The sequence below is a fragment of the Lactuca virosa genome, chromosome 4, assembly GCF_052849685.1.
Source record: "Lactuca virosa cultivar CGN04683 chromosome 4, Lactuca_virosa_CGN04683_v6, whole genome shotgun sequence".
Lineage (NCBI taxonomy): Eukaryota > Viridiplantae > Streptophyta > Magnoliopsida > Asterales > Asteraceae > Lactuca > Lactuca virosa.
This window is the reverse complement of record NC_136429.1, coordinates 240462128-240477181: the sequence shown is the minus strand read 5'-3', so window position 1 is coordinate 240477181 and position 15054 is coordinate 240462128. Positions and strand designations below refer to the sequence as shown.

At 35.1% G+C, this 15054-nt stretch overlaps 1 protein-coding gene across 1 annotated transcript; it reads left to right on the top strand.

The window, feature by feature from the left end:
- The first annotated feature begins 7448 nt into the window (after nt 1-7448).
- LOC145108120 (pleiotropic drug resistance protein 1-like) lies at nt 7449-14635 on the top strand. Its single transcript, XM_079045117.1, has 22 exons — nt 7449-8194; nt 8288-8408; nt 8490-8578; nt 8671-8755; nt 8839-8998; nt 9087-9163; nt 9257-9401; nt 9491-9792; nt 9865-10146; nt 10273-10589; nt 10676-10836; nt 10924-11027; nt 11116-11266; nt 11346-11524; nt 11956-12288; nt 12376-12666; nt 12755-12838; nt 12926-13059; nt 13139-13366; nt 13639-13810; nt 13897-14151; nt 14243-14635. Exons 1-22 carry the CDS (start codon nt 7824-7826, stop codon nt 14498-14500), a joined length of 4299 nt encoding a protein of 1432 aa, XP_078901243.1. The 5' UTR covers nt 7449-7823; the 3' UTR covers nt 14501-14635.
- The last annotated feature ends 419 nt before the right edge of the window (nt 14636-15054 follow it).

Genomic DNA, 15054 nt, shown 5'->3' with positions numbered 1-15054 from the left:
TAGATATTATTTTTATAAGATATAAAAGTCAGCCGTACACAACGAATGTACGACGTAAAAAGCTACGAAGATAATGGTTGGCTTTTAGCTAAAACCACCAAAAAGAAAATCGTAGTACTCTTTAAAATAAGAATTTTGAGAAAAGGAATGCCAAAAACGGAGTCCGTACGAGAGAGTTATGATTTTAGCAAAATCATTTAATTTTATAAAAATATGGACGAAAAATAAAGTCAAAATTAGCCGACCGAGTCTAAACGAAAGTTGTACATATCGTCAATAGATACACGTGGATATAAAAAACGTCAAAAACGGAGTTCGTATGAACGAGTTATAATTTATAATAGCATATTTACATATTAAAATAAAATATAAATCATATATACGTATACATATGTATATATCATTAGAAAGACATCAACGATGCGGTCGTTATAAGACTAGTGTTGAGTACTTTCGACATTAATTTATTACAAATATCGTTAAATCTATTTAAAATAGTAGTATAAAATGGTGTTTAGTCGTTTAAATAACTATAAGGTCATTTAAATAACTATAGAAGGTGGTTTTTGAAAATTCAATTAATATAAATAAGAGGCTCTAGACTCATATTTTTTGCACCATTCTCTTGATTCAAGAGTCTTTCTCTTCTTATCCCCAGGCATTTCGGTCCCTCGTAATTCGACTTCTCTTTCTGTAGTTATAGTAAGGTGAGCGCTGAAGCGTTACAAGAATCTTTTTAGAAAGATTCAGCAACAAAGTTCTGCCCGCGTAAAGTCCGGTTTCTCGTTAAACCACCTGTTACGTCAAAGAAAAAGACAGTTGCTAGAAGCGAAGCACTGCCCGAATTTCGAGCTGTCACTTTAACAAGTGAGTGCATAGTTACTTTCATCTTACACATAGATATGAAGTATTTAATATTAATACATGCTATATGTGTTTATTAGTTTTATTCCTGATATCTATGCTAGATATACAATTTATACATGTTTTACGTGATTTAAACTGTATATGTATTTTTATATCTATAAAAATATTGGGTAAACATGGGTAGATGAATGATGAGAGATGAAAGATGATATAGATGATGAGAAGCCTTGACTTTAAAGCTGACCCAATCATCTAGCAGAGTACAGATGACGACCACAGACTATTCTAGATAGTCCAGTGGAACACTAACAGGCTCGCAACCTGTAGGTGTTTGTGAACGACGTGTTCACCAGATGTACTCTAAAAATTCTGGCAGCTATGGACTTAGTGCCTTACAAATAAACATTGGAAGCTATGCACTTACTGCCTTACAAATGAACATTGGCAGTTGTGCCTAATAAATAACATCGACAACTATGGACTTAGTGCATGTTGGATAAACCCTGGCAACGATGAATTTTGTGGCTATTCCTCAGGACAATCCTTAGGAATAAATAAATGAAGAATATACGATTCTTAGGGTAGATCTTTAAGAATAAAGAAGATAACGGGGATGAGAAATTGGGTTAATTGTTTGATGATTAAACATAATAATTATATTATTGTGGGTTGAAAACCCTATGTACTCACTAGGTTTCCCAACTTGACCCACTCAGTTTATTGTACACAGGTAGTAATATGAAAGATACATTCTGCTGAGAGATTCAAGGAGTTTTAAGCCATTAGTTTCATTACTGTAAGGCTTGTAATATTTCGTTATGCTTATGTTTCTGTATTGACATTGACATCCCAAATGTTTTAATAGAAATAAAATACATTTCTTCGAAAATGCTTTCATAATAACATTATCATGATTTCGGGAACAAATTCTGCAATATTATTCTTCAAAAGGATACTCTGATTTTTAAATAAGCATAAACAAATCAGTATTTTCTGGCCGTGAAAATGGGGATGTCACAGAGTACAATCCCAAAATCACTAAGTTGCGAAAAACATTGGGGTATGCGCTGCGATCAAGCCAGGCCCTTCCCTTTTGAACCGGAAGTACCTGATACCATAAACAACAAACTGTAAGCACAAAGCTTAGTGAGTTCCCCAAGATACCACATACCTTACATATCATACATAAAATAGAGAGTGTTATGTGCCAACCATAGTCTTGCCATTGTGCCACGAGCCGTATCATGGTCTTTCCTTGCCAAGCCGGGGGCCAATACCTTAGGTCTTACAGACAAGTGCCAAGAGCCACCTCCTGGTCTTCCATGAAAGCATCACAAAGACAACAAGCATACAATCTACATCTAACAATCTACTTAACTGCCAGGGTCTGAACCCTGGTCTTCCATACAAATTTGCCAGGAGCCACCTCTGAGTCTTACATACAATGCCAAGGGCCACCCCTTGGTCTTTCAATGATACAGAAGCCAATAGGCCGACATTGGTGCCTTCGACCCATAGTTTAGTGAGGAGACTCACCTCAATCCAAGATAATCGAACACTCGAGCTGCTGCTACCGAAATCCTCTCACTAACAATAACGAATAACATTCCATCAATAATTGATTCCCGACCCAAACAAGAATTCTAGCCCAATGACCAAACTTCGGGGTAAAAGTCCATTTTACCCCTTTCCTTACTTTGCCAAAATCTAAAGACCAATCCACTAGCATTATAAGCCCAATCCCTTAAATGGCACCACAAGGCCCAATAAGGCCGAATATCCAAATTGGGCTCAAACCTATCATATGCATAATCCGAGAAGGCCCAATATCCTAACAGGCCCAAAATATCCAATGGTCAAACTTCTGGTTAATGGTCCAAGGTAAAAAAGTCAACATATCGAAAAAACCCCAACAGACTGAGTACACCCTGTGTACTCAGTTGGTACGCTCAACGTACATCGACTTGTTTCAGTACGCACTGCATACAAGGAGGTAAGCCCCACGTACGCACTGTGTCCACAATCCACTTAGAAAATGTCTTAATCCCTTAAGATAAAATGTCTAATTCTCAGATCTAGTTCCAAAACATGCCTTAATCCATAAAGTCATTAACTTTGAGCTTTTGCATGGCTCAATGGGTCCCAACTCCAAGTTCTTACTTTACAACTTCAACAAATGGGTTAATACACATGCATGGGTTGATATCAACTATCAAGATTACATTTTTATGCATTTGGGACACCTAAAACGTCTATATCTAGTGTCCAAACTCTTGGAGCAAGCTCAAGCTCATAAAGACAAACCAAAGGGACCAAAATGTGCCATAAACCACCCCAAACAAGATCTATCCAAAGAGATGCCAAGATGAGAGCTTTTTACCTTCAATAGGTTGCAAAAGGTGAGTAACTTCAGGATCTACAAGCCCTACTCCAAATGATGGTCCTTCAACAACCTTCAATCTCTTCAAAATGCTCAAGAACACTCCAAAATTCCTCACAAGAGCTTAAGAACTCCAAGATGGTGGCTAGGGGCCGAGATTAGGGTTTAGGAGGTATGAAGGATGATAAGAGGCAAGACTCAAAGAATAAATGAAGCTTAAATATGGGTAAAACCCTAGAAATTAGGGTTTCTTTCTGAAGGGAGTACGCCCCGAGTACCCCTTAGTATGACCGACGTATTCACAAGACCTCCACGATCTGCTCACCCACTACGCCCTGCGTACACGACAAGTACATCCCGCGTACTCGATGGACCTCTACACCACTTAAATTTCATTTGGCCATAACTCCTTCATTCTAAGTCTATTTTCGATGATCCTTATATCCATGGAAAGGTGACGAGAAGCCCTACAATTCTATCAACTCACCCCGCCTTAAGACTTCCTAAACAAAAAGCCAAAGTTCATAAAGGCTCTAACTGCCAAATTACGGTTATACCCTTGGGTTCCGAACTAAACCGAACTCTCGGATCACCTGATCTATAATACCCATATCCAAAAAGGGCTAATTCTCTTCCTCCCCAAGTCCCTAAGCCTTATGATAACCGATAATTAGGCCACAACCCTAAATAATGAAACGATTCAGAACCGGGTGTTACAACTATTTTGGAAAGTTTTTCATACACATTTGTAGAATTATTGAAGTGTTAATCGATAATTTGACACAAAATCTAACAACAAGCATTAAATTGTCTAACTTAACATTTTATTTGTATTATTTGTAATTCTAAGTTTGATTTTCTATGATTTTTATGTCCTAAGGGGTGTTATTTGGTTGGTTTTGATTTTCGGTTTAATTGGTTTTTTAACATCTTTAAATTAACCACAACTAGGGTCCGATGCAAGCAGAAGAGTGGGGGCACATACCCCCAATGGCTTGAAATTTCTTATATATATATATATATATATATATATATATATATATATATATATATATATATATATATATATATTACAGTTGAATTTGAACAACTTTTTTTTATTAATACGCCCCCAATGACATTGGGATGTTGGGTTGAACTTGGGCAGTATAAAGAAAGCCCCCAATGACATTGCTTATGACCATGCATGTGAAGTTCATTGATTTGATAGCATGTTTTTGGGCTTTTGCTGATTGTGGGTGCTACGTGCCTGTCGCGGAGGTTTGCAGTTGCACTTTCTGAAGGGTTGATGTTTAAGAGAAAGGTGGATGGTTCTGTTTCACACGTGGTGTTCTTTGGTGGTTATCTGTTCACATGGGAGGTTCACTAGACAATGTATCTAAGCTACAAAATTGGCGACTCAGTTTGATTTTGGCTCCTGATCAATCTCATGGTGGTTAGTGTGGCTGATGTTTCTTTGTAAAGAAAAAAAAATATTTATGTTTTCAGTGTTTTGACAATTTTGACCCTTGGTGTTTATTTGAGCCTTTTCATAAGTTCATCGTCTCAATTGCTAGAGATTGTTGTCGTTTCACGTTGCTCCCCATTTGTGTGTTGCTTTTTCCGGCGTTCCCCACTTAGTGCATTGTTATTTTTAGCTTCGTAGGTGTTACAAATCTCTAATTCTTTTTTTTTGCTGCTGCTGTACTTAAGCTTTTAGGTTTAGTTTGGTGTGGTCGTAGTGATTTTCTTTTATTTGTCCTCTTTGTAAATTAATAAATATTTTGCAAACTTTTGTTTAGTCATTAGGAATGAAATTACCAATAATGTTTTTCTTTCTCACCGTGGTCTTCACATGTATTAACCTAGTTTTGTTATATATATTACAATTGAATTTGAATAACTTTTTTATTTTAGTAGAATACGACCCCAATGACATTGGGATGTTGGGCTGAACTTGGGCAATATAAAGAATGCCTTTAGTCGTTCATATATAATAACAACCACAATTTCTAATTATGCATTCTACCAAGGAATTTTATCTGACTTCTATTTCTTTGTCTAGATGATTTTCTTAACTATTTTTAGTTTTTAATTTTTAATATTATGAATCTTAATTTCTAATTTGATTCTGTTGAAAAATCTCTATTCTAATAAATAAATAGATTATTCTCCTATTGACAAGTGTCATTATATTAGACATCCTCATTAATATTATATGCCTCATATCATGCCACTTGTCAACATATTAATTATCCATTTCAAATTTCAAAATTTGAATTTTCCATCCTAATTAAATTAAATTTTAAATTTTAAATTTTAAACATTTTCACTTTAATTATATTAAATTAATAACATTAGATTAAAAAATAAAATAAAATTAATACAGATTATAAGGCGATATAACTTCACGTATTTATTTAAATAAACGATGATAAATTTATATAACTAAAAAAAATATTTTTTAAGTAATAATTTACTTAAAATCACTGATTAATATTTTTGATTTTTTTAATATGAAAAATTAATAATTTTATAACCGTGGTTCTCACGGGTTATAAATTAGTAAGACTAATGAATGTCTAGATGATTTTCTTAACTAACTTTTAGTTTTTAATTTTTAATATTATAAATCTTAATTTCTAACTTGATTTTGTTGACAAAGAAGAATGTTATGTGATTGATAGTTTCCAAAAGATGAAAAATACTAACGATAATTATAGTACGTAATTTAACTTTTTTTTTTTTTTTAATTTAACATTTTCTTGTTATTGGTATTAAAAATTGGTTTGACCCGACCAGAAAAATTATATATGAATTCTTGTGTGTCCCCAACCAATTAAAATCTTGGATCCGCCTTTGACCATAACCAAACCAAATAAGGTTCGGTTTCAATCAGTTTTGGTTTATTTAGTTCGGTTTAGGTTTAACGGTTAAACCGAACAAAATTCCACATAAAAAAAAATATTAAACTACAATTTTTAAGTCTAACACAAATAATCTTGACTGGTCTAAATTAAATTAAACTAATTCTGAACCATTGTCCTATAATTTATTATTTCTTAATTCTCTTTCCTTTTAAGGCATTACAGGATTTTGATATGTATTTATCTTTTATCATTATGCATTTTTCAAAAAGTTTCACATTTTCACTATATTACTCTTAAACTAAGTAGCTAGAGCTCTATCGTAAAAGATACACCAAATATTCTATTGTGAATGAGAAATTAAATATTCTTATTTTTTTTTCTAATTATCTTCCTATCAATTTGAAATGATGACATGTATCCAAAATATAATTAATTTTATCAAAATATGACATTTGTCATCATTTTACATGGGTAGGAATATAAGTAGGAAGAAAAGATAGGAGAATATTTAATTTCTTATTGTGAATACATAGCGGGTATGTTCGGCACAGAGCGTTTAAGAGCGTTTAAGAGCTTCTAGCTTCTAGCGTTTGACAAAACGCTGCGTTTTGAACAGAAAACTTTGTTTGGCACTACAAGCTTCTAGCGTTTAGTTTAAACAAAACGTTCCAAATCCAAAAGCTAGTTCATGTAGCGTTTAACAAAACGCTACAAGCTACAAGCTATCCGCTACCCGCTACAAGCTACCCGCTACCAGCTAGTTTTGCCGAACACGTCCGTTATATTTATAATAACATACAAAATGAAGGCATGACTTTTCTTAGTTTCTATGTATATTTGATGTTATATACCATCTATTAAACAACAAAGCCTATTCCTATGTTTAATTTAATTCATTTTATAGAAATAAAATATAAATCTACATATTTATTAATTATATATAGCTTATTGGGTTTAACCAAAACAATGAATTTTAACAAAAACCAAACCAAATAAAATAACCTTATTTGGTTAACCAAACCAAATTAAGTGAAAACTAAATAAACCAAGCTAATTAAACCCAAACCTCATTCAATTCAGTTTGATAATTAAACCCAAACCTCATTTTGGTTTTTTTCTCACACCTAATGGTTTATAGTAACATGTTTTTAGTGCTATTTTAAAACATTTTCAGAATTGGATTCGACTACTTTGACTAACGAAGGTCTGTTAAGTACTGAAACAGGCATATTATATATTAATATATTTCATTTCTGATTTAAAAGCAATAGTACAAGGGACTGATTCTGCAATTCATTCATTTTATTACGATGTTTTGTTCTGGAACAAAAGGAAGAAGTATCTTCCAACAATAATTCAAACTTAGCCGCCTGAGGCTGCGCTGTTCTTTCCCATTCATTTAGCATAGCCGCCTCAAATCCTTTAAAAAGAATATTTGATTTCCTTACAAAATATACACCTTGATACAACACACACACACCTCCTGTATCATCTTCAATCTCCCCTCTCCCATATAAAGATTTGTATCTTTACAGACTACACCATCTACAAGATACACTTTCTCTCTCTTCCCCATATTCAGAAAATATCACCCTGTTCTTCGACTTTCATCAAAAAAAAAAAAAAAAAAAAAACCCACCAGGTTTTTAATTCCTTCAGGGGAGTTCATACAAATTTTGGATTCTTGGCCAAAAATTTGGGGGTTTTGATTAGTGTTTTCAGTAACAATGGATGGAAGTGACATATACAAAGCGGCTAATAGTATAAGGTTAGGGAGCTTAAGAGCAGGGAGTACACGAGTACCAAGTTTAAGATCTGGAAGTACTTCAGTATGGAGGAATTCCGGCATGGATGTTTTCTCGAAATCTTCCCGCGAAGACGATGACGAAGAAGCTCTTAAATGGGCTTCTCTTGAAAAGCTACCAACTTTTGATCGTTTAAAGAAAGGTTTACTTTTCGGATCAACTGGACCATCTAACGAAGTTGATATCGACAATCTTGGAGTAGAAGATCGAAAGCATTTACTCGATAGGCTTGTCAAAACTGCCGATGAAGATAATGAGAAGTTCTTGTTGAAGCTCAGGGCCAGACTCGACAGGTTACCATTTTCCCTCTTTTTTATTATTATTATTTTTTTCATTTCTTGATTTCAATCGTGATCGTTAAATGAGTTTTTTTGGGAATTTTGTAGAGTTGGGATTGATTTGCCGACAATCGAAGTTAGATATGAACATGTCACTGTCGAAGCAGATGTTAACACTGGTAGTCGAGCTTTACCTAGTTTCATTAACTTCCACATTGACTTTTTCGAGGTAAGAATTCAATCAAAGTCAGATTTTATCTATTTAATAATACTTTACTTAATTTTTTCTGTTCATGTTTATGTCTCATAGGGGTTATTGGCCAGATTCAATCTACTTCCGAATTCAAAGAAACATATAACTATTCTCGATGATGTTAGTGGTTGCATTAAATCTAGCAGGTGATAAAAAACAATCTTGTTTTTATTTATTTATTTATTAAAATTATATATTAAATTAATTGTACTCATAGTATTTAACAAAACTTATGTAGAATGACATTACTTTTGGGTCCACCGAGTTCTGGGAAGACGACCCTCTTGCTAGCTTTGGCTGGGACACTCGACAAATCGCTTAAGGTAAATTTACATCTTTACCCCTATGTGGATCTTTATCGTCACCCTTCAAGAACTTTAACTAATTGGTTTTTTCGTAAATATAGAGTTCTGGTAAGGTGACTTACAATGGGCATGAGTTACATGAATTTGTTCCGGAGAGAACTTCAGCTTACATCAGTCAAAATGATGTCCACATCGGAGAAATGACTGTGAGAGAAACTTTAGCTTTTTCAGCAAGATGCCAAGGAGTTGGTTCACGATATGGTTAGTTTCAGATTATTTTTCTGTTTTCATTATTCTTTTTTGAAATTTATAAAGTTTTGTATAACATAATTTGTACAAAAAATTACAGAGATGTTGGCTGAATTGTCAAGAAGAGAGCGAGATGCAAACATAAAACCTGATCCCGATATTGATGTCTTCATGAAGGTAGCAAAAGATTGAATAAAAAAAGTTTTTTTTTTTTTTTTTTTTTGAATCTTTCATGATCGAAATTTAAAATCTTTATTGTTTTTCATTCAGGCTGCTGCTACTGAAGGTCAAGAAGCTAGTGTAGTAACCGATTATACTCTCAAGCTATTGGGATTGGACATCTGTGCAGATACCATGGTAGGGGATCAAATGATCAGGGGTATATCCGGTGGACAAAAGAAACGTGTGACAACTGGTAAAAATTTGAACTTTTTTAATCTTTTTCTTTCAAATATTCTTGATTCGGTGATTAATAAGGTTAAAATGGTGAAATGTTACTTACAGGTGAAATGATTGTTGGACCAAATAAGGTTCTTCTCATGGACGAAATTTCAACAGGGCTTGATAGTTCCACTACTTACCAAATCGTAAATTCACTTAAACAATTTCTTCACATTCTAGAAGGAACAGCCGTCATTTCACTTCTTCAACCCGCACCAGAAACATACGACTTGTTTGATGACATCATACTTTTGACTGATGGCAAGATTGTATACCAAGGTCCACGTGAAAACGTTCTTGAATTTTTCGAATCAATGGGTTTCAAATGCCCAACAAGAAAAGGTGTCGCTGACTTCTTACAAGAAGTAAGTAGTAGTATTCGCCTTTGACTAAGGTTCATTGACTATCGTTGACTGATGTTGAAATTGTGTTTACAGGTTACATCGAAGAAAGATCAACAACAGTATTGGATGCGAAGAGATGAACCTTATAGATTTGTAACAGCTAAGGAATTTGCAGAGGCGTATCAATCGTTTCATGTTGGAAGGAAATTGGGAGATGCTTTGGCGACTCCATATGATAAAAGTAAAAGTCATCCTGCTGCTCTTACGAATGAAAAATATGGTTTGAACAGGAAGGAGCTTTTGAAAGCTTGCACAGATAGAGAAATCTTGTTGATGAAACGAAACTCTTTTGTCTATATCTTCAAATTGTTCCAAGTACGTTTTGCGACATTGTCACCTTTCAAATTGTCCCAAATATTAGGGTTTTTTTTTTCTGTAATTTGCCATTTTAACATATTGTTGCTCAAAATTCTAACCGATATCATTCTTTGTATTTTTCAGCTTACTTTCATGTCATTAGTGACTTTGACTGTGTTTTTCCGAACTGAGATGCATAGAGATACTCTAGAAGATGGAGGATTGTATACTGGTGCTCTGTTTTTTGGTGTGGTTATGATTATGTTTAATGGGATGTCTGAAATTTCAATGACAATTGCAAAACTTCCTGTGTTCTACAAGCAACGGGATTTCCTGTTTTACCCCTCGTGGGCTTATGCTCTTCCTTCTTGGGTGATCAAGATTCCCGTTTCATTCCTTGAAGCTGCTGTTTGGACAATTCTCACTTACTATGTCGTGGGGTTCGATCCTAACATCTCAAGGTAATTATAATTACTTTTCAAGATTTATGATCAAAACTTGTATCTTTAATCTTTATTCTTTACTAACTTTGTTAAAACTTTTGCAGATTCTTCAAACAGTATGTGATACTACTACTTGTTAACCAAATGTCTTCTGGATTATTTCGGTTTATTGGGGCTCTTGGAAGAAACATGATTGTTGCAAACACGTTTGGTTCATTTGCACTTCTGTTAGTGTTTGCTTTGGGTGGTTTTGTCCTTTCACGAGGTATTTAACTTTTTCAGAAACATATCGCATGATTTTTTTTACTTTTTTTGTCAACTAAGACACGTTTATTATTTTTGTTTATTGAAGATGATGTGAAGAAATGGTGGGTATGGGGGTATTGGTCATCTCCTATGATGTATGCAATGAATGGAATTGTAGTGAACGAGTTTTTAGGACATGGTTGGAGAACAGTAAGTTACATAAACCTTTGTTTTAACTTGTTTATCTTATTCTACGTAATCATTCAAACTTACATATAGAATTTGTTTTTGTTTATAGCCTTTGAATGGGACAACACTAGGGAAAATGGTTATCACGGGTAGAGGGTTTTATGCAGAAGCTTACTGGTATTGGATTGCAGTTGTAGCCTTGATTGGATTTGTTCTTGTTTTCAACATCATGTTCGGTTTATCTCTAGCCTTGCTCAAACGTGAGTTTCATATCTTTGTGATATTCAAATCTTGTTATGGATGATTTTTTAATCTAACATTTTGTTTCTTGTTTTACAGCTTTTGGAAAAACTCAAGGTAACGCATCAGGTGATGATGATGAAGCAGCTGTAGAGTTATTAACTTTAAAGAAGGATGGAGATGAGGGCACTCAAATCAAGAAGAAAGGAATGATCCTTCCATTCGAACCACATTCAATTACCTTCGATGATGTCAAATACTCAGTCGATATGCCACAGGTAACATAATCATAATTGTACTTGTAGATGGTTGAATTCGATGAATTCCAACGTGCCATATGAGATTTTTGCTGGAAAAATGATCTAAATAACCGGAGAAAAACCATGGGCCTCCACAGAGAAAAATTCACTAAACCATAAATTATTATATTATTAGTATAATCTAATAGACAAAACTTTCAAGCCGATCCCCTGTTATACCCACACCCTCCAAAGACTTAACTCACATATTTTTGCACTCTAAAACAAGAGAAGAAAATAAAAGAACCAAATACTTCAAGTGAATTTAATTAGGGTTTTTTCTGACACCAAAATCTTGGACTCCACCTTTTTTTTTTTTTCATTCTACCAATGTGGGGCAAATTCCTTCTTCCATATCAAGCAATAAATCTCGACAATTTTTACTGATGGGTTTATGGAAACTAATGTAGGAAATGAAAGATCAAGGGGTGGGTGAAGACAGACTACTGCTACTCAAGGGTGTTAGTGGAGCTTTCAGGCCTGGTGTTCTCACAGCTCTAATGGGAGTCAGTGGGGCCGGAAAAACCACTCTTATGGACGTGCTCGCCGGCCGGAAAACTGGTGGCTACATCGAGGGAGACGTCAAAATTTCCGGGTATCCAAAAAAACAAGAAACATTTGCACGTATTTCTGGATATTGTGAACAAAACGACATTCATTCACCTCATGTTACTGTTTACGAGTCTTTGCTATACTCAGCCTGGCTCAGGTTAGCCACAGATGTTGATGAACACAAGCGAAAGGTCCGTTATACCCTTGTTTCATCTTTCAACACCTTTTTTAGTCGATTATTATACTGGTTTCTCAAGTTGAATGGTTTTTGTTTACAGCAATTTGTAGATGAAGTGATGGACCTTGTGGAACTGAACCCTTTGAAGGATGCGTTAGTTGGATTGCCAGGTGTCAATGGTTTGTCAACTGAGCAACGAAAGAGGTTAACAATAGCGGTTGAGTTAGTGGCTAACCCGTCTATAATATTCATGGATGAGCCGACTTCTGGTCTTGATGCAAGAGCTGCTGCCATTGTTATGAGAGCTGTGAGGAACACAGTGGACACAGGAAGAACAGTTGTTTGCACCATTCATCAACCAAGTATAGACATTTTTGAAGCTTTTGATGAGGTAAGAATTTGCAGTTAATTGCTATTCAACCATTCGTTCTTATGTTGTTCAATTTGTTCTGATTATAATCGGTTTTGCACATTTGCAGTTGTTCTTGATGAAAAGAGGAGGACAAGAGCTGTATGTGGGCCCCGTGGGTCGCCATTCTTGCGATATAATCGAGTACTTTGAGGTATGAAGCTATCTAAATAATAAATATGACTCAATTTGAAATAAGATCGATTAAGTTTTCTAATAGTGAATGTTTTTGATAAAACAGGCTATTGATGGCGTAAGTAAGATAAAAGACGGATATAACCCTGCTACCTGGATGTTGGAAGTCAGTACTTCAGCTCAAGAACTTACACTCGGAGTTGATTTCACTGAAATCTACAGGAATTCCGATCTTTACAAGTGAGAACAAAATCTTTCCCTAATCATCGTTACTTGTAATAAATGTTATCATCGTGTTGACCGGATGGTTGACTTGCAGGAGAAACAAAGCCCTAATTGCTGAACTAGCTGTACCACGTTCAGGGACACAAGATCTATACTACCCAACTCAATATTCGCAATCTTTCATCATCCAATGTGTTGCTTGTTTATGGAAACAACGTTTGTCTTACTGGAGAAACCCTCCTTACACAGCCGTACGTTTTGTCTTCACCACCTTCATCGGGATCATGTTCGGAACCATGTTTTGGGATCTCGGTAGTAAAATGTAAGTCAATAGCAATTTGTAACATCCCATACACACGTATCAAGATATTCTCTACTTTAGGATACCTGACACCAGGACTTCCCACAGGGTCACCCATCCTAGTACTACTCTCGCCCAGACACACTTAATTGTACGTGTCTTGGAAGAGAGATATCCAAACCCTTATAAGGAATGTTTCATTCCCCTTCCTATGTGTGGGACTGGCTTCCACATTCGACATTCGACTAGTGCCCTAGCTTTGATATCAGTATTAACAATTTTACGTATTTCAGGGATACTCAACAAGATCTAGTGAACGCAATGGGTTCTATGTATGCTGCGGTTCTCTTCTTGGGAGTCCAAAACGCATCATCGGTGCAACCCGTTGTGGATGTTGAACGGACTGTCTTTTATAGAGAAAGAGCTGCAGGAATGTATTCTGCTTTGCCTTATGCATTTGCACAGGTAACTTTTTACACATTTATGATCGTAAACTCTCTATCTATGATTCAATTCGGTTTCTTAATATTTTTTTTTCTTCTTTTTTTCAGGTTCTTGTGGAAATCCCTTATGTTTTCTCGCAAACTATGGTATACAGTGTCATAGTGTATGCTATGATTGGATTCGAATGGACAGCTGCCAAATTCTTTTGGTATGCGTTCTTCCAATTCTCTTGTTTACTCTACATGACCTTCTACGGTATGATGACTGTCGCCATCACTCCTAACGCCAACATCGCCGCCATCATTGCCGCCTCGTTTTACGGGATATTCAATCTCTTTTCTGGATTCATCATTCCACGACCCGTAAGTTTCACTCATTAGTCGTTATTACCATTTCTTTTACAAATTCTTGTTCTAGTTCTTATATGTTATGTTTTATTGAAAATAAAAACAGAGTATTCCTGTGTGGTGGAGATGGTATTACTGGGGAAATCCATTGGCATGGACTATTTATGGTATGGTTGCTTCGCAGTTTGGGGACTATGAAACTAGACTTTCGAATGGTGAAACTGTTAAAGCTTACTTGGATAGGTTTTTTGGCTTCAAACATGATTTTCTTGGTGTTATTGCTGGGGTGCACATTGGATTAATTTTGTTCTTTGCGTTCATCTTTGCTTATTGCATTCGAGCCTTCAATTTCCAGAAGAGATAGTCTTGTTTTTGTTTGTGGTGGATGTAACTCGCGTCCAGTTATGTAACTACTTGTATTAAACTTGCGATTTGTTTTTATTGTGAAAAGAACAATTCTTGTTTCCCATAAGTTGTTTTAGTAAAAGGTCTTTCTTGATGTCCTGCTACAATTAGACGGTTTATCTGGCTGGAGATTGATCGAGCCAATTGGTCTTTATAGATCCTTAGGCTAATTGATTTTGGGTGCTATATGCTTTATCTACAACTAAATGAGTAAACGGGCTCTTGTTCAAGGTGTTGTGCTATAAATAGCCATTATCACTATTAAAACGGTTAGAGTTAACAATTTTGATATCAGAATCACAACTCACTAATGATTTCTCAAAATTACTCCAAGAGTGAAAAACTCGCTAATGATATAAGAATCACAACCCTCACTCAACACTCTTGAATAACCTTACAACTTTCATTCACTCCCAAGTCTCCAACCCTCTAATGAACAACTCAACAATGATTTTTCAAATTCTCAAGGAACATACTCTTCACTTATATGTTATTTGTTTTTTAAGATGTAAA

Bases quoted from the DNA above. Each gene is read 5' to 3' on its own strand.
- LOC145108120 (XM_079045117.1), top strand. From the start codon at position 7,824: ATGGATGGAAGTGACATATACAAAGCGGCTAATAGTATAAGGTTAGGG. The intron at 11,525-11,955 runs GTAACATAATCA...AAACTAATGTAG, and splicing joins ACTCAGTCGATATGCCACAG to GAAATGAAAGATCAAGGGGT. The intron at 12,667-12,754 runs GTAAGAATTTGC...GCACATTTGCAG, and splicing joins TTTTTGAAGCTTTTGATGAG to TTGTTCTTGATGAAAAGAGG.